General features: G+C 39.5%; 2 protein-coding genes across 2 annotated transcripts in view; one reads left to right on the forward strand and one right to left on the reverse strand.

Moving 5' to 3' along the window:
• Window positions 1-5,051, forward strand: part of LOC138004480 (mRNA turnover protein 4 homolog) — an 8,820-nt gene extending 3,769 nt beyond the window's left edge. Inside the window, exons 5-9 of the mRNA XM_068851009.1 lie at window positions 266-324; window positions 1,161-1,237; window positions 3,890-3,964; window positions 4,202-4,278; window positions 4,880-5,051. Of these exons, the coding sequence (XP_068707110.1) occupies window positions 266-324; window positions 1,161-1,237; window positions 3,890-3,964; window positions 4,202-4,278; window positions 4,880-4,966 (375 nt within the window). The 3' untranslated portion in view covers window positions 4,967-5,051. The remainder of the gene's footprint in view (window positions 1-265; window positions 325-1,160; window positions 1,238-3,889; window positions 3,965-4,201; window positions 4,279-4,879) is intronic.
• A 141-nt stretch (window positions 5,052-5,192) lies between these two features.
• Window positions 5,193-15,000, reverse strand: part of LOC138002828 (uncharacterized) — a 37,998-nt gene continuing 28,190 nt past the window's right edge. Inside the window, exon 8 of the mRNA XM_068848805.1 lies at window positions 5,193-13,943. Within this exon, the coding sequence (XP_068704906.1) occupies window positions 5,443-13,943 (8,501 nt within the window). The 3' untranslated portion in view covers window positions 5,193-5,442. The remainder of the gene's footprint in view (window positions 13,944-15,000) is intronic.

The raw sequence follows: 15,000 nt of genomic DNA on the forward strand, positions 1-15,000 counted from the left end.
CTGTATATGTAGCTGACTTGAAGAGACTTTGGTATGTTTGTCAAAGTACTTTTTTTTAATTTGCCAATATTGTCCTCTAATAGCTATAGTTCACATTGTGCACTAAAGTAAGTCATGCACTGTATTCTACAGCATGGCCTGTTTGACTTCATAAACTGAAGACTATCCATGTATTTAGATATACATGTATTACAGATTTGCCTTTCCACTTCAAATATTTTATCTCATGTCACATAACTTTAAAGTACACTGTATCTTGTTCTAGAAAATAAAAGGGCAGTGTGGGTTGATGTTTACAAATCAAGCAAAGGAAGAAGTAATCAGGTAAGAATATTATACCAAACCAAGAGTCTAATAATGTACCTTTGAAATAACATTTAGTCACAATTGGGTTATCATGTCAAAGTTTTCTGCACAATTTCTTTACAATACAATACAATCATGTAGATTTCATTGATGGTATCTGGTGCCAGCTACAGGCTGTAGATTTCCTTGCTCAGAATTTTAGACTAATGAGCTTTAACGAATTTAAGCCCTGGTTCTCTTACTCTTGTGAAATGTTCCTGTTATAAAGTCTTTATTACATCTTAGTCAATTACAATAATAAGAGATGCAGAGTTCCCTGGTTCAAGACCCGTTCTGACCACTCATTGAATTTGTTCCTGGTAGTCCCTGGTTTAACTTAGAACTTGGCCACACTTGTAAATAGCCAACTGGTTTGCCTCCAGCCAGTTAGGATTCTTAACAGTTGTTGTTGTTGTGTTCTGTTGTTTCGTTAATTGTATTTCATAGGCCCTGAAAAGCCCTCATGGGGAGTGGTCAATTAAGTATGCAGTATGCATTAAGTATACAATGAAAGAGAAACACCAGTACTTCATGGAAGTTTAGTGCTATTTGCTATTGTCTTCCACTAACAGCTGGGGTAAGCTACATTTTGGTGTTTTCCCAGGGAGGAAAAGGCATGTTACTTGGAGAAAATCCTGTGAGGCATCGACAATAATCAACAAACAAGACCACTTACATTTAGAGTGTAGCATTGGAGGGAAGTGAATTGTCTTGACACTGCCCAAATTAATTTTGCTCTCAAAAAGTGGTAATAAGTATTATTATTGTTAATCATTGCTACTACTTGATACAATCCATGTGTTTCATTTTTGTAGATGGTTTGAAAATTACAGAGAGCTTGACTATGCCAGATCAGGCAATGAAGCCACATGTGATGTGAAAGTAGATGCAGGTATTGCAATAGATGCTCCTTAGGTTTGTAGAACATTATTATTTTGCAGGCCAGACAGACTGGAGGATCAAGGTGTCACAGACTGTTATCTTTCAATTTCAGCAGCATTGACAACTAAAAAGTAACATTAACAATCAACGTTTTTTGCACTGAAAATAGCATCACCTGTAAATATTTATTATCTATTTCATCAGCCTGGGCCACTGTGTTCTATCAAGAAAGATGACAAGATTAGCCAAAGCAAAGGGGATGTACATGTACATGTAGGTGGGCATGAGAATTATTACTCCTTTTAACCACAATAATTATGGCTAAAATGAATAATAATAATAATAATAATAATAATAATAATAATATTATTATTATTATTATTACTATTATTATTATTATTATTATTACGTCCATTCCTTATTGACTCAGGCAGGATATCCGGCCTGGTTTATAGTCCTTGGGAGCTGGTTAAGTCACCACAGGCCCCAGGTCTCTCTTTTCTTTCTTCTTACAGGGATAGTACTTTCCTTAGTATCTTTGCTGTCCCTAACAATGCTGTTTTCTGGATCACTTCCAACCTCACATTCACGCTGATTCGCTTCATGTACTCCTTACAGTTGACTGATACGGCTCCAAGGGCACTGCAATAGCTTTTCACATGTGCCAGACTTTTGCAATTTCATCTTTCAATAGCTGGTATATCTCTAACTTCTCAAGTTCTTTGTCTTTCATCCTGTCATCACCTGAGATGGCACCATCAATTATGACAACCTCTCTCTCCTTCTTATTAATAAAGACAATGTCTGGTCTTCTTGCCTTGATTTTCTGATCACACTGGACTGTGAAATCCCACAGTATCCTTGAAGTTTTCACTTTCCACCACACCCTCAGGCTTCTGTTCACACCAGCTATTAGCTCTTTCCAATCCACATTTACCACAAAGTTGCCAGTGAATATAGCGTGCCATGTTATCGTGCGTTCCTAAAAATCTGTCTGTGCCAGCTTACCGCACTCACTCACCACATGGGCCACCGTTTCTCCCTTACTTTTGCACATTCTGCATAAAGGGGATTCTGCTGTGTGATCAATATGAAATCTCATATAATTTGTTCTCAAAGCTTGTTCCTGGATGCTAGATATCATGGCCTCATTACATCCTTTCAAATCTCCTTTTGCAATCTACTGCCAAGTTCTATCCCAGTCAATGCCTTCCTTTTCTCTCACATACTGCCCATACGTACATTCTTTACTGCTTCCATTCTTTCTCCTTCTCCTTTGCTTCATTCACTTTGTACTCCTTTGGGTCTAGTCAGCCTCTGAGATGTTGACTACAGTGCTATCTCCAACTTTCCTGAGTAATGCCTCTTCACTATTTCTCACATACCAGCTCAAGTTGTTCTCTTCTCTCCTTATGCAGCTCTCACAACTGATCAGACCTCTTCCTCCCTTCTTTCTGGGTACATGTACGTTCTGGCAACGTCACTTCTTGGGTGTAGCTCCTTATTCATTGCCATGATTTTTCTATACTTCCTATATATTTCCTGAAGTTCCTCCTTATTCCATTTAATTGTTCCTGCTCCATAACTCAACAGCGACACAGCCCAAGTGTTTGCTGCTTTGATCTTGTTCTTACCATTGAGCTGAGATTTCATGAAGTTTGAACCGCCTTAAGTACTCTGTTTGAAATTTGTCTTTCATTTCTGTCTCCTTTAACTTGTCCAGCTCTAGAATACCCAGATACTTGTAACCTGCATCATCAATTTCCTTTATCATCTGTCCATTTATCAACTTAACACCCTCACTATTATGCAACTTTCCCCACTTCAGCACCACAACACCACAATTTTTTATCCCAAATTCCATTCCTATATATTGGTGGATACAAGGCTTTCAACCTCTGCATCATTATTATTATTATTATTTGATGATAAAAATTACGGGCAGAAACATACTTATTAAAGACAACGTTTCGGTGTCATCATGACACCATCATCAGGTCAAATATAATATTTTACAGATAACTTGAATATTAATGTTCAAGATTAAGTTTAAAGTCCCTAGAGGCTAGGTGAAAAGTTTTGCCTTTATCAAGTCACTTTGGATATTCAGACACGGTTTGTGCTCGCGAATAAGGAACATTTCATACACAAGACAATCAAATTTGCATGAGCATTTCTTAAGAATGCGAAATATGTCAGATGTTATTGTTCTTGATTGATGTTGACTTTGGCTGTGATTGAATATTGAACCAGATCTTTTATGCTCATTGATCCTTTGATAGAGATGTCGACGTGTGTAACCAACATAGCTGGCATCACACCAGCCACATTCAAATTTGTAAAGTACTGATTGTTCGTTGATCAACGCGGGCTTGATTTCTGTGCGCAAGTAGTTGAAAGATCTTGGTAAGCTGTTAAACATCGACTTATGCCCAGTCTTTATTTCTCGAAAAGTTGGAGAAGATCTCAAACATAAAGAAAAGAGGCATAATAATCGTGTAACAAAGTCGAATGGCACGTACCATATGTACTGAGCAACTGACAAAAATAGTGTATAACATTGGTAACATAACATTTCTTGGTTCTGTTAAGTTGTTTCTTCTTTGATTAATTACCGGTATTGTGAGACAAAATGTACTCTATGGTGTACATGTATTTCCAGGCCCTCTTGAACAGTTTCAGCACTCCATGGAGCCACAACTCAGACAACTGGGACTTGATACTACACTAAAGAAAGGTAAAGGTCTATAGTGTTTATTGTTTATAAAGACATTCATGTACTGTAATCATCTCTGTCTTTGTAGATTGACATTTTTTCAGTGTGATTTGCTGATCAATGTATGGGAAAATACATTTTATTGTCACTGATAAAGCATGTATTTGGCAGTCTTTATTAATTTTTTCCTTCCAATATATGACATTTGCAAGTCTTATTGAAACCATTAACACAGATATGGTGTGATTTGGCTTACAGGTATTGTAACTCTACAAAAGGATTATCAAATTTGTAAAGAGGGAGATACACTGACTCCAGAGCAAACACGACTTCTGGTAATGAGAATATAGACTTTATATTTTATCAATTCACAACAGACACTGCAAATGTATGAAAATTCAGGGTGCTGAAATGCTTCTTTAATACGTAATTATTCTTTTGTTTCATTCTTTCAAGCCTTGACATCAAACTAAATAATGTTTTTTTTGGCGTGTTGTCCTCCTCTTGGAACAGAACAAGACAGCTAACTTTGATGACAAGGCTTGTTCCTTGGAACCAAATTTTTTTCTCATAACATTGCAATCCAGTGCACTTGATTGGTACTTGTACATGTAAAGTTGCCAGAAATTGAGATTTAAAATACCCATAAAATGGAACCAACTGGCCTTTGTAGCTCATTCAGTAGAGCAACTGTCATCTATTTCAGAGCTCAGTTCCAACCCTGGTCAGACATCTTTCTCGTTCTTTGTGTGGACCCATTTCTGCACTGACTCTAGGATTTCTCACACTACTTAATATACCATAAATCATTTTATGATGTCAGTGCTTTCATTAATTTCTCAGATGTAGTTTTCTTTAATTTAAATAGTTTGAAAAATTAGAATGTCTTTTGTTAAAAACATTAACATGTATGTCTTTCTTTTTTTCGTTCCACAGAAACTCTTTGGGAACCCATTGGCCGAATTTCACATCTCACTTTTGTGTATGTGGTCAAATGATGGAACATTTGAAGAACTTTCCTAACATCTTAAATTAATGAACATGTATTTATAATAAATGATCATGCAGTCTCGTTAGCAATAATATTATTAAAAAAACGTTGAAGGCTTGATGTTTTTAATAGCTCCAATATCCTTATCAGGGTAATATCTTCATCTATTTTGGGTAAAAACTAATATGAGATTTTTGGTGGACAAAAATCTTCGCTTAATATTGTAAGCAACAAAGCCAACATCAAGCGACGTTACATCTTTACTAAATCTATCAGTTATTCCACATAACCTGGGATGTGTTATATCCCACGTGCGAAGAACACACTTTTCCACTGATTTCCTATCAAGATAGATTCATATTTACTATGTTCTGTCCACCTTCCCTCACCCCTCCCCCCCCCCAAAAAAAACAACATTACGCTTGTCTTCAGGACCCTGTGTGTCAACAAGTGAGAAACTGGCAGTCATTTGTGAAAGTAGATATTGGCTGTGCTATTTGTGTTGCCTCTAGTGTTTCTCAAAAGCGGCTATTAATTTCGATAGACGCCTTCTTCCCTTCTTTTCATCTACCTCTCTCTGTTCTGTGCCATCGCCATGGGCGTGGTCATCAGTGCTTCCTTCCCCTCTTTCCTCGATGCGATATAGAGATGACCTCTTCCCAGACGTTTGAAATTGTTGGTGTCTTTCAGTGGGGTTTGCCTCAGTAATTGTTGCCTTGCCTCTCTTGCTAACCTCTTCTAACTCCTTTCTAATTTGACTAGGTGACTTGTAAACGTTTTCGTCTTCCAATGCGTTAGCAAATGCTGCTGGAACTGCTGGCTTTGGTGGCCTTTCGGGTTTGTGTTTTCTGTTTAAGTCTTTTCTCGCTTCAAATTCCTTTCTTATTTGACTTTGTAACTTATTCATCTCTGCGCTTTGCTTATATGCAAACTCCGCGGGAACAACAGGCATTGGTGATCCAGTTGTTTTGCTCTTACTGTCGCGAGCAGCAGTGTGCATTACTTCGTCACCAGAACGCAACGTTGCCGACTGACTTAATGAAGCAATCACGCGTCCATCTTTCTCTTCGGAGAATTCTGCAGGGTGTGTTGGCTTTGGAGGACGATTGGGCTTGTTGTTTTCCCTTTCATCAGAAGGCGCTTCAACTATTTTTCTAGCAACCTCAAGGTGCTGTGGCTTTTTAGCTGATTTCTTTTTACTTTTCCTGTCTTTTTCATTGTCCTTTTTCTTCTCTCTGCGAGGAAACAAAACCGGTTTCATTTTTTCTTTCAACTTTCTTGGTGGAGGGATTGGCTCAAGTGGTTTGGTGAAATCGGTTACGTCTTCGTTAGAACCGTCTGGTATAAATTTTGCTTGGGTTTCTTGTTGTGGTTTGTTGATGTCGCTATACGTGACGCTCCTCAGTGGAGGAACTGATTCAAGTGGAATCGTGAAATCAGCAACGCCATCACTGTAACCATCTTTCAAGAAGATTGATTCTGCTTCTTCCATTGGTTTGTCAACGTCACGATCACGATAAGTGCCATTTGCGACCCTCACTGAGTAAGGGACTGGTTCATGTGATTTTCGAAAATTAAATACGTCATCATTATAATCATCTGTTGACGAAACTGAGACGAATTGTTTCGGTGGGTGGATGACGTCACCTTTTTCCTCATAAGTGATCGGATAATTGCTGGTATATCTCCTGGGCTCATTATTATTTCTCCCAGCTGTTTGTTGACGATCGATAACAACGTCATCACAAGTTGCATCATCTGTAACGTCAATGGTGACGTCATCGAGGCAATTTTCCATGAGTTCACCCTTGCTCGGATCTTCGTTATTCCTCCCTACTGTTTGTTGAAGATCAAAAATTAAAATTGTAGAGAGATCGGTATCAATGTTCTTACTTTCTGCTTCATTTGGAGCTATGTCATCGAAATCGCTGCGTTGAGCGTCTCGCATCAGTTGTTCAAAGGGATCGAGAATTTCACGTCCACCCATGTTGTATGGTTGAGGTTCGGGGATGTCCAAAGAATCAAAATCAGCCATAAATGTGTGATTTTCATTGAGGAGAGTCGGTTTGGGATCTTCACCGAATGATACAAGTGCCGAGGAATTATCAGACGGGAGATTCACGAATTGGAACAAATCCTCTGATGGTGGCTGGATTAACACTGGTTTTTCATAATCCGATTTAATTTCGGTCATCTCCTTTGTTTTCAGATGGAAATTGCTGTCTGTTTGGACTGAAGGACTTGCCTGTTGGAAATCGTTCTGTGAATCGCCTGCTCGTTGCTTAAGAAATGATAACTGTGAAGTTTCTGACTGTAGCTCGGGCGCCTCCTCTATTCTCATCCCATCGAAGCGATTTTCTCCCTGCAGATTGTTTGTAGAATTTGGCTTAAAGCAAATGTTTTGCGATTCTTCTTCTTCTTTTTTTTCATCATTTCTCTCTGTCTTAGATATTTCCTTTTGGAAGATCATGTGCAGATCTGGTGTCGTGGCAGTTTGGAGATCCTCTACTTCACCTGACGGCATTTCGGTACCTGGACGTGAGTCATCCGGCGGTGGCAACTGGGGATTGTTTTGTGTATCTGAAGCGTTCTCTGTTGTACCGTCAATGCGCTGTGGTTTTTCAGTAGGCAAGGGATGTATATATGGCTCTTTTCCCCTCGAATTTACGAGGTCATCTGCTTTGCTTGACGAGGTCGTTTCGTCGGGGAGGTTTGTTGAGGCTTCGGGTAAAAGTGGTTGTTTGTCGTTAATGTCCAGCTCTTTCACTTTTGGCTTTTTCCAATCGACGAGATTCTCTTCTTTTTGTCCATTCGATTGTGATCCTTCCTTTCCCAGGATCTCTTGTTTTTTAGTGACATCTCTCTCTTTGTCTTCTCTTATGCTCTCTGTTGAGGCGTTCAAAGATTTGGCTCGAGCTGTTTTCCTCGTTGGGACATCATATGGTCCTTCACTTTCAGAGTCTACAGGACTACCATAACCTGCAGTCACTGGGGTACTGGGCTCTGAAGGCGTAGGAGTAACAGTTTCTGAAGCCGCAGGAGTATCATTCCCTAAAACAGTGAAATTTTTGTCTACAACTGAAACAATCCCTTGTCCCGAAGAGGCAACGGTAGAAAGAAGATTTTCATCCACGATCCTGTCGTCGAGGTAGTCCAGCATGGACTGTGTTGATCTTAGTGAATCTAGCGAGCTGTCACGACTCAGGTTTGGTCGTTGTCGGGATCGGAACCGACTCTGTCGTTCGTGGTCGGTTAACACATAATCGGCGCTCTTTCTACGCAATTCTGGTGGAACAGGTCGCGTTCTGTGAACCCTTGCCTCGTGTTTTTTTATGTCTTTAAGAAGCTCGGTTTCAAGGTCAGTCACTTTTGTTTGTGCCGTGCTCAGTTTGTCCGACCAGTCACGAATTAATTGGTCTGCTCCTACTGAAGTGGCTTGCACTTCTGAAACTCGCACCACTGGAACTTCTGATTTACCAACGTCTTTACCCTTTTCTGCCTTTTCAAGTTTCGCTTTGATGTCCGCCAGTTCCTTAGTAAGCCTTTCATTTTCGCTTGCAAGTTTTTTGCTTGAAGATTCAGTTTCCTTTATTTTTTTGTCTGCTTTTTCCGCTTCGCCTTCCATGTCCTCTATTTGTTCTTTTTGGATTTTCAGTTTTGCGTCTTTTCTTGCGAGGTCTTTCTTCAGCGCCTGCAGGCTTCTTTCAGCCACATCACGGTTGTAATTTGAAGTCATCACGCTTTCGTCTCGTTCTACGAGATTATTCCTCAATCCATCACTGATATCTTTTTGTTTTTGCAGCGTTTTCTCCAGTTCAGAATTCTCTTCTTTTGCATACTTCAACTTTCTGTTTACTTCCTCGACTTCCTCGTGTAAATCTGCGTTATCTCGCTTTGAATCTTCCAATCTTTGTTCTAGTATTGTCAATTTATTCCTTGTTTCTCTTAACACTTCTTCTATTTTGCTAATGCTTTCTTCTTGGTTTTCTTTAGCTGCCTCTAATTCAGATACATTTTTCTTAGCCCGTGCAAGTTCATCTCTCAGCTTTGCCTTTTCTTCCATTTCCTTGTTTGACAATTCCTGTTGCTCTGTCGCACTCTTTTCCAAATTTTGGATCTTTCTTTCAATGATATCGTTCTCTCTGTCTTTCATCTCAACTTTTTGTTTTAAAGCCAATCGTCTGTCTCTTTCATATTCCAGGTCCTTGCAAAGCTCTTTGTTGATCTTCTCGAGCTCGTCTTTTCTGTCTTCTAATGTTTCTTGACTGGACAGCAATTCTCCAACCTTTTTCTCCAATTTTATCAGCTTTTCTTTAAGCTCGATGTTTTCAGCTTCCATTGTTTCAATATCATCGCGTGCTTCTGCAAATCTCTGCTGAAGCAATTGTTCATTGGAAAGCCCGTTGTCCCTCGTCATCTCAAGTTCAGATATGTCCGCTTTGGCATCCCGCAATTTTTTCTCCAAACTCGTAATCTTTTCTTGGTATGAATCTAAAGTTTCCTGCGAATGTTCAAGTTCTCTTTCTGTTTCGATGTAGTCTCTCTGTAACGCACGATACTCTTCTTGTCTTGCCTCGAGCTGAGTTTCCAACTTGGCTATTTGGTCTTTAGCTGCGAAGACGTTTTCTTCAGTTTTGGAAATTTTATCCTCTCCTCGCTGAAACGCAGCTTCCAAGTCTGTAATGCTTTCATGAGCCGCTAACAGCTGTTGTTCAAGATGTTCCTTCTCCTCATTAGATTCTTTGATTAAAGTCTCCATTTTTGTGTTGCTGTTGGATGCCTCTTCAACGGATTTTTTTAAGCGTTCATTTTGTTTGCTGAGATTGGTAACGTCATCCTCTACCTCATCTAACCTATTCAATAATTCATCAACTCTTTTACCTTGTTCAGATATAATTCTTTTATTTTCGATTTTCTCCATTTCCAGAGCCGCGATCTTTTGCTCTTTATCAGTAATATCGTGCTCAACTTCTTTTAAATCGCGCAAAAGTTTTGCCTTTTCCTGTGACACTGCGTAAAACTGTTCTTTGCTCTCTATAAGCTCTGCATGCAAATCGGAGAGCTCGGTTTGGGTGTCACTTGATAGGAACTTGATTTCAAGGTAGCGGTCTTCTGAAATTGATAACTCATCCTTCAGTTGTGCTATATCATTGTCTCTTCCCCTTAAGGCATCTTCTAGCTCAAAAACCTTTTTTTCGTTCATTTGGTGAGAATTTTGCAAAGCATGTTCAACATCTTCCAACTGTCTTCTCAAATGTTCATTTTCTTTATGTTCATCCTGATAATTTTTGATTGCCCTCTTATGTTTTTCTTCTTCCACTTCTACCCTTTCTTTTAACTCTTCAACTTCTCTTTCTAATTCTGCAGAACCTTGTTGAGCGAGCTCTACTTGTTGCTGTAGCGCCTTTTCCTCCTTACCCATTTTTTTACACTTCTGTTCTGCCTTCACGAGCTCTACTTGAAGACGTGCATTACTTTCTTCCGACTGTTGCAGAAGCTCTTGTAACGATTTTTCATTGGCCCGTGAATTACTCTTCTGTCTTTCCAAATCAAGAATCGAGTTCTGCGCGCTTAGCAACTGATCTTCTGTTTGAAACCGAGTTTCCTTGGAGCTCTCGCATAACGCTTTCAGGCGCTCTTGTTCGTCGCATGCCTCTGACAACTCTTTTTGCATCTTGGCAACTTCATTATCTTTAGCAGACAATTCTTCTTGCATAATCTTCTGAAGTGCTTCTCTGTTTTCTTGTTCAGCTCTGCGATCTCTTTCCTTCTCCTCAAGATTGTCTTTAATTTGAGCAAGCCTCGCTAATAATTCGTCCTTTTCTGCACTGATGTTTGCTAAACTTGATGCGCAGTGAAGGAGTTTGTCGTCATATTCCTCTGTTTTTCTTCGGAGATATTCCTTATTGTTTTGTCTCTCACTCTCCAATATTTTTAGATTTTCACGCGAGCTTTTTAACTCTTTCAACGTCTCTTTGTTTTCTTTGTTCTTGTTTTCCAAATTTGCCTTAAAACCCTGAATTTTTCCTTCCAATGCTTCTGTTTTATTTTGCCAATCCTTTTCTCTCTTCTTCAAGACTTTGCATTCGTGTTGTATTTCCTTGAGGCTATCAATCGTTTGTTGTAACTGTTGTGACAGGTTTTCGTTCTCTGCGTTTGCCTGTGTTAAACTCTTTTCATAATGGTGAATTGTTCCTTTTATTTCCTCAATTTCACGCTGCAATTTTTCCCTGTCATGCTGCAAAGTGGTATCCTCATCAGATAAACCGATTTCTTGAGTGTTTGTGAACTTTAACAGCAGATCTTTGTTCTCTGACTCTAGCGTTTCCAAACGCATTTCGTAATCTTGAAGTTGTCCTTGAAGTTCGTCAATTTTGTTTTGAAGTTGATTAATTGTTTCCTTGGAATCTTCCGAGCTAAGCACATTAAGCTCATCCATCGAATCCTTGCGATTTTTCACCGCATCATTTTGCAGATAATCCCCAGGTTTCTCTGGGGACGATTCTGAGACAAGTTGTAGAGTTGATATCTTTATTAGAGGTTCGTCGATGGCTTGCAGATTCTCTGCTTGAAGTGGGGATTTCAGTGACTTTGCGGCTGCACCATCTGCTGTTAACTGTTGGTGTTCTTCCAAAGTCTGCGACAGTATTCTGACCTTTTCATGAAAATCCTTATTCTCGGCGACCACTTTGCGAAGTTCCTCATTAAGTCGTTGTTGCAAAATCTTAGCTTCATGTTCTTGATCTTTGAGATTTTCATTTTCGGCAATAACTTCTCTTAATCTTCCATCTGTCTCATCAAGCCTGCGAGTTGCAAGGGCTAGATCCGCTTGCAATTTCTCCGCCTCGTCTGTCACAAACTCTTCCTCCCGTAGAACGGGGTGCTGAGATCTAGAAAGGATTTCTCTTCTTAATCTGTCGATGGCCTTTTCTCGTTCCGTCTCTGAGAAACCGCTATCAGGACTTGCAGGATCAGTTGTATGATAAAAGCCTTCTTTGGCTCCTTCTCGATAAAGCGCTCTTGACCCCAGTAGTTTACGAGATTTAATTAAATCGACCTCTTGCTCAAGCAATCTTTTTGCCATTCGAAGGCTTTCTCTCTCTCTGTTGTTCTTAAGGATTTCATCAGTGAGCGACTCGATCTGATTGTGTAGCTCTATCAGCTCATTTTGTAGCTCTTTAATTCTTTTATCCTTTCTTTCCATCAACGTATCATGTGCTTCCAACCTCAGCCTTTGCAAAGAGTTTTGTTCGCGCGCGGTTTGAAGAGCTTTCTCCAACTCCGTGATTTCTATTTGACTTGTTCGGAAACCCTCTGTTAGTCTTTGGATTTCTTTGTGTAATCCTTCGTTGTCTTTGATCGCGTCACCATTTCCTTTCTCCACTTCTTCGTGTATCTTTTTGTCAAGTAACCGTTTTTCTAGAGAAGCGATCGTTCTCCTGCTACTTTCGACTTCCTGTTGCAAATCTCTCCTTTTGTTTTGACTGGACTCGTAAAATCCTTGAAGTTGCGCTAGCTCTTTCCGTGTAAGATATAGCTTCTGTTCAACTTGAGTATATTTCTCCAGGTTCGCCAGCACTTCTTGGCTCAACTCGGTTTCTCGATTCTCCTGGTCGCGTTGCTGTATCTCTAACTCGTTCACTCTGCTCTCCAAGTGGCGCAACTGATGTTTCATCGAAGACATCTTGTTGGTGCTTACTTCAGCAGTTGTTTCGCTGCTCAGTCGATCAATATCTCTGTCCGCATTTTCTCTTTGCAATCGTTCGTTTTCAATCTTAAGGGAACGCTCCTCACTTCTCATAGCACTGAGATCCCTTTTCATAGCTTCCACAGTCCTTTTCAAGTCTTCATTCTCTTTAGAAACAGAAGCGAGGAATCTTTCTTTGTCATTTAATTTGTCTCTGTAACTTTCGCACTTTCCACGCAGTGCGACAATCTCATTCCCAAGTTCAGACAACTGGCTCTCACCGAAAACATTCGCTTGTGAATTTTCCTTGCTTACGTGTATACACCTTTGAAAATATGTTGTCTCCTCTTCAGAGCTGCTTAACTTTTCTCTAAGAGTGCTTATTTGTTCCTCACTGAACTGTAATTCTTGTTGCAATCTCATTGCATGTTGTTCTGCATCTAGTCGTTTTGCATTTACTCTTAGCATCTCGTCTTGTAGATTTTTAATATCCTCGCGCAGTCCTGCATTTTCGGCTTTCAAGCGCTTTAGCAAGCTATCTTTCGTCATAACGTCCTTGTTGTACGTCTCGCACAGTATTTCCTGAAACGCTATTTTCCTCTCCATTGTCGAGTAGTCTTGTGTCTCGTATTTTCGAAGCTTTCCTCTCAAATGTGAATTTTCCTTCATAAGTGTTTCGCTGAGTTGGTCAGGTTCCACATACCCTGGTGAGATCCGGTAGCCATATTCACGTGTGCTAGATTTAACTCTCTTCAGTTGATTATTTTCTCTTCTGAAATTTTCGACATCAATTTCCAGTGTTTGTTTTTCCACTTTAAGCTCCTCGATGCGAGCGTCTTTCTCCGCCATTTCGTTATAGTGTTCTCGACAAATGTCATGATGTTTTGAAAGTTGCGCGTGCATTGTCTCAAAACAAGAAATTAGTTCTTCTTTCTGTTCTTCCATTTCCTCGAAATGCGCTAGGAGTGATGCTTTCAAATCATCCTCTAATTTACACACTTGCAAACCAAGCAAATTCGCCAAACGTTCATGTGCAAATGACGATTTATCACCATTTGCAGTGTCTTCACGAAGTTCCAAATGCGGTGATTCCATCCCCAAACCAGAACTTTTTTCATCGACGCAATCGTGTTTACAGTCGTCCCATCCATTAACGCTCTCCATCCCAAACAAATCGCCGTTTGGCATTGCATTCAAACCGTCTGTTTTTGTCGTTGATGTTTCAGTAATAGCTCGTAACTTTGCAAGTGTTTCTTTTGCCATGGCGAGTTGCCTCAATACATATTGCTTATCTCGAGTGTAGTTTGTCATATTTATTCCTCCTTAAAATGCCGATTCACCCAGATGAGATTAGCTTTCACAGATTTCGCTTACGTGTTCTGAAAACCAAACTGGTTATATCACTGTGCATAGTAAACATGTAATATTCAATCCAATCCAATGATCGTGCCGACAACTTTCGAGTCTTCCACAATTCCTTTCACCGTATTTAACAAAGCCATGTAAGTTATAAGTCTTCGTTTTACGGCACTGTAACTTGTGCAAAGCCTGCTGAAATCGAAGAAGAAATAGACGCTATAGCGTTATGATACGATAATTGTCAAGCGGGGATATTTTACCAGACGGCATTATACTCGTATTTACCGTAAGTTGGTCTTACGTCTTTTTGCAGAGGAAATCCAATATCAAGGCTACAGAGTCACTTTTTCTCTATTTCCTTCATTCACGGAATATTTTACCACTGATCACTTGCAATGAAAGGCTATTTAATATTGTGCAATGGCCAGTGATATATAATATGCAAAAAAAGCCAATGTTTTTTCGTTCCGCCTTTTCTCGCTACTTTGTGATTCGTCGTTTCAAAATTAGGGACAGGTGTCTTTGAGAAGTTTAGTAGTCATGGAAACGAATCTTTAAAGCGGCTTCTGATTGGTTGTTTCAGCGTCCGTGATTGCTAGATAGTGACAAGTGTGCTTCTGTTTTGAACGAACTACAAAAACGAGCGAAATTAATTTTATTTAAAAAAATTGATTTTTAAACGTGTTAATCAAATAGTTCAAAATGAATTATTCTCCTTTCCTGCTTGCTCGCGTTAATTTTCATATAGTTTGTTTGGTTAATCACCAGCCATATTGATTTATCAATTTCAGTGGAGAATACGAGATGTTGATATTGTAATATATAATTGCATGTGAAGTTTTTCAAGTTAGTGCATTGACAGGGCTATATTTATCTGAAGTGGCCGATTTCCTTTTTTTTTTTCACTTGGCATCTTTATGATATCTTTTCTTGCCGTTTTCAATATGTAGAGGTTTAGGACAAAATCTTATTTTAGCTGCCTGACTTAGAGTAGTTTACAAACTTAGCCTGGTTTGGCTT

This window comes from Montipora foliosa, chromosome 5, assembly GCF_036669935.1.
Source record: "Montipora foliosa isolate CH-2021 chromosome 5, ASM3666993v2, whole genome shotgun sequence".
In the NCBI taxonomy this organism is placed as follows: domain Eukaryota; kingdom Metazoa; phylum Cnidaria; class Anthozoa; order Scleractinia; family Acroporidae; genus Montipora; species Montipora foliosa.